The 3353-nt window shown below is 43.9% G+C and overlaps 1 protein-coding gene across 1 annotated transcript; it reads left to right on the top strand.

Annotated features, from left to right (window-relative positions):
• Window positions 1-739: 739 nt before the first annotated feature.
• On the top strand, window positions 740-2956 carry LOC121383785. Its single transcript, XM_041513882.1, has one exon. It carries the CDS (start codon window positions 740-742, stop codon window positions 2954-2956), a length of 2217 nt encoding a protein of 738 aa, XP_041369816.1.
• Window positions 2957-3353: the final 397 nt, after the last annotated feature.

Here is a 3353-nt window from a genome sequence, read left to right as displayed (position 1 = left end):
AATTATTTCAAGCAATTGGGACATGGGGATTTATCGATATAAAACCTGCTTTTTATTGTCAAATACAAATTTTATAAACAATTGGCAATTTTCATTTGGCATAATAATTTAATGTAATAATTGATATTTTGTTACAAAATAAATGGATTTGTAAAATATTTAGAAGTTTAATATAATTAATTTAAAGACATTTTCTACTCACCCAGAGCTATCGGTGAAATTTATATATATTGTGAATGCAATAAACTATTATTATAATGTTCAACAAGAGTTCTTGTTTTGGCTTGAAAGTTTGGAAAGAAAGAAAGAAAGAAATGTTTTATTTAACGACGCACTCAACACATTTTATTTACGGTTATATTGTGTCAGACATGGTTAAGGACCACACAGATTTTGAGAGGAAACCCGCTGTCGCCACTACATGGGCTACTAGTAGTAGGAAACTACCGTTTCTGTGACACTTTCCCCCATTGGATTAACATAGGATAAACCGAGCCTCTCCCACCGAGCCCCCCGCGAGCCTCTCTGGCGAGAGGCATTAAAAATAGATGGGGTTTCCCAGTCGAGCTAAAAATAGAACGAGGTAACCCTCCTTGTGATGGCCACCCTTCGTGATGTACCCACCCATATGCTCCATTGCACCCCACTCAACCCCAAACCACATGTTCTAAACGACTAATGGGATGCGCATCAAGAACCTGTCGATTCACCGTGTGACCTTCAAGCCCTAGGAGGCACTATGCAGGTTCATACCATCCCAGGAGAAGGTATACAGAAATACGACCCCATGACATTCCTGAAGGGAAAGTACGACGAGGTCAAGAAGGTGCTGAAGCAAGCCATCAAAGATCGAGGTGAGCTAAAGTGGTACCTGACCATCAAAGTAAAGGTGAGCAGGCGGAAAGGTGAGGTGGTGGAAACGGTGGAACCCCATTTCAGAGGCAAGTGTCAAACGTCTCTTAAATTTGAAGACCCAGATGAAGGGATGAAGGAATCGATTAAAAAGATCTATACTTCTTTCATCGAATTTCAAAGGCAGGGTAGCAACTGGACGGTGGATAAGGTGGTAGACCTCACCATTCACATGGCTCGGTACCGACCCCTTCGAGGCTCGAGTTACACACCCCTCCCCATCAAATTGAGAGCTAAGCATGCCATCGTCAATGTTCAGAATCGGGACCAGAAGTGTTTCATGTGGTCGGTCCTGGCGGCATTATACCCCGTCAAACAACATGCAGAGCGGGTGGCTAAGTATGCTCAATACGTCAATCAACTTGACACCACTGGCATTTCTTTCCCCGTTAAACTGGTCGATATTCCCCGGTTTGAAAGGCAGAACAATATTTCTATCAACGTGTTCGGTTACGAAAGAGGCGAAGTCTACCCACTCCACGTGACCAAACAACGTTTTGAAAGGCACGTGGACCTGCTGATGATCGCCAACAGTAAAAAGTCACATTTTTGCTGGATCAAAGACTTGAACCGGCTACTATTTGATCAGAAAAGCTATGGTCATCGCCATCATTATTGTCCTTACTGTCTACAGGGGTTCACAAAACAGAGAATTTTGGATGATCATCTTGTTTATTGTCAAACACATGGTCCGCAGAAGGTTGACATGCCCAAAGACGAAGACAAATGGCTATATTACAAGAATGTAAGGAAACAACTCAAAGTTCCCTACATCGTCTATGCTGATTTCGAATGCCTCCAAGTGCCTATTTCAAGATGTGAAAAAAGCCCAGAGTCATCCTCCATTGAGAAAATGACTAAACACGTCCCTTCTGGGTTTGCCTATAAAGTGGTTGGCTTGTCACCTGAACATTGCAAACCACTTGTCACCTATAGAGGCCTAGGCGCCACCGACAAATTTGTCGAGTGCATGGTCAAAGAACAAGAGGAGATAGAAGAGAAATTTAAACAGTGTGAGCTAATGGTGATGAGGGGACGAGATTGGCAATCATTCAAGACGGCCACGCAGTGTCACATATGTAAGGCGCCACTCGGTCCTAATCCAGTCAGGGACCACTGTCACATTACTGGAGAGTTTAGGGGTGCATTCCACAGTGAATGTAACCTCAACTACAAGTTTACTGGGCGCATTCCCGTTGTTTTCCATAACTTGAGAGGCTATGACAGTCATCTCATCATGCAGGCCATAGGAAAAATTCAGAGTAAACCCATCAGTTGCATTCCCAACAATATGGAAAAGTACATCTCCTTCAGTCTAGGGTGCATGGATTTTATCGATTCCTTTCAGTTTATGAACTTTTCCTTGGAGAAACTCGTAAGCAATCTGGCCAAGGAAGGACCTTCTAAGTTTGTCCACATGACTCAACATTTCGGCGCAGATCAACTGCCCCTTTTGTTGAGAAAGCAGGTCTACCCATACGAATACTTTGATTCTGAAGCTCGGTTCTTAGAGACCCAACTCCCACCCAAAGAAGCCTTTCGAAGCTCCCTAACTGATGAAGACATAAGTGACGAGAACTATGCTCATGCCCAAGGAGTATGGGAGGAATTTCGCATCCGAGACCTCGGTCAGTACCACGATCTGTACGTTTCAACAGATGTTTTGGCTCTAGCAGACGTTTTTGAAAATTTCCGGGGTATCTGTTATGGACTCGACCCAGCTCATTTCTACACGTCTCCAGGTCTGGCATGGCAGGCAGCCCTAAAGATGACTGGTGTGAAACTCGAACTTCTTACAGACATCGACATGCACCTCTTCATCGAAAAGGGACTTAGGGGTGGAATCTCCATGATATCCCATCGTCATGCCAAAGCTAACAACAACCAGGTCCCAAACCACGACCCTGATCTTCCCAATACCTATATTGCTTATCTAGATGCCAACAACCTTTATGGGTGGGCCATGTCACAAGCCCTTCCAGTGTCTGGGTTCCAGTGGCTAGATGATCCCCATATACCGAGGTACCCGATGATGCATCTGTAGGATACATCTTAGAAGTCGACCTTGACTATCCCCAAGAACTACACGACCTCCATAACGAGTATCCTATTGCTCCAGAGAAAATGACGGTGACTGAAGACATGCTATCTCCCTATGCTTCCCAGCTTCTGAAAGAGCTAGATATGAGTGGCATTTCAACAGAGAAACTGATCCCAAACTTGAGACAGAAGGAGAGATATGTAGTGCACTACCGAAATTTGAAATTGTATATCTCACTGGGCATGAAACTGACTAAGATCCATCGAGTGTTGGCCTTTGAACAAAGCCCATGGTTGAAGGCCTACATCGATTTCAATACAAACAGACGCAAATGTGCCCAAAACGATTTTGAAAAAGAGTTCTTCAAACTGATGAACAACTCTGTCTTTGGCAAGACGAT

The sequence above is a fragment of the Gigantopelta aegis genome, chromosome 10 (genome assembly GCF_016097555.1).
Source record: "Gigantopelta aegis isolate Gae_Host chromosome 10, Gae_host_genome, whole genome shotgun sequence".
In the NCBI taxonomy this organism is placed as follows: Eukaryota; Metazoa; Mollusca; class Gastropoda; order Neomphalida; family Peltospiridae; genus Gigantopelta; species Gigantopelta aegis.
This window is presented reverse-complemented; position numbering and strand designations above follow the sequence as displayed.

Coding starts and splice junctions, on each gene's coding strand:
- LOC121383785 (XM_041513882.1), top strand. CDS start 740: ATGCAGGTTCATACCATCCCAGGAGAAGGTATACAGAAATACGACCCC.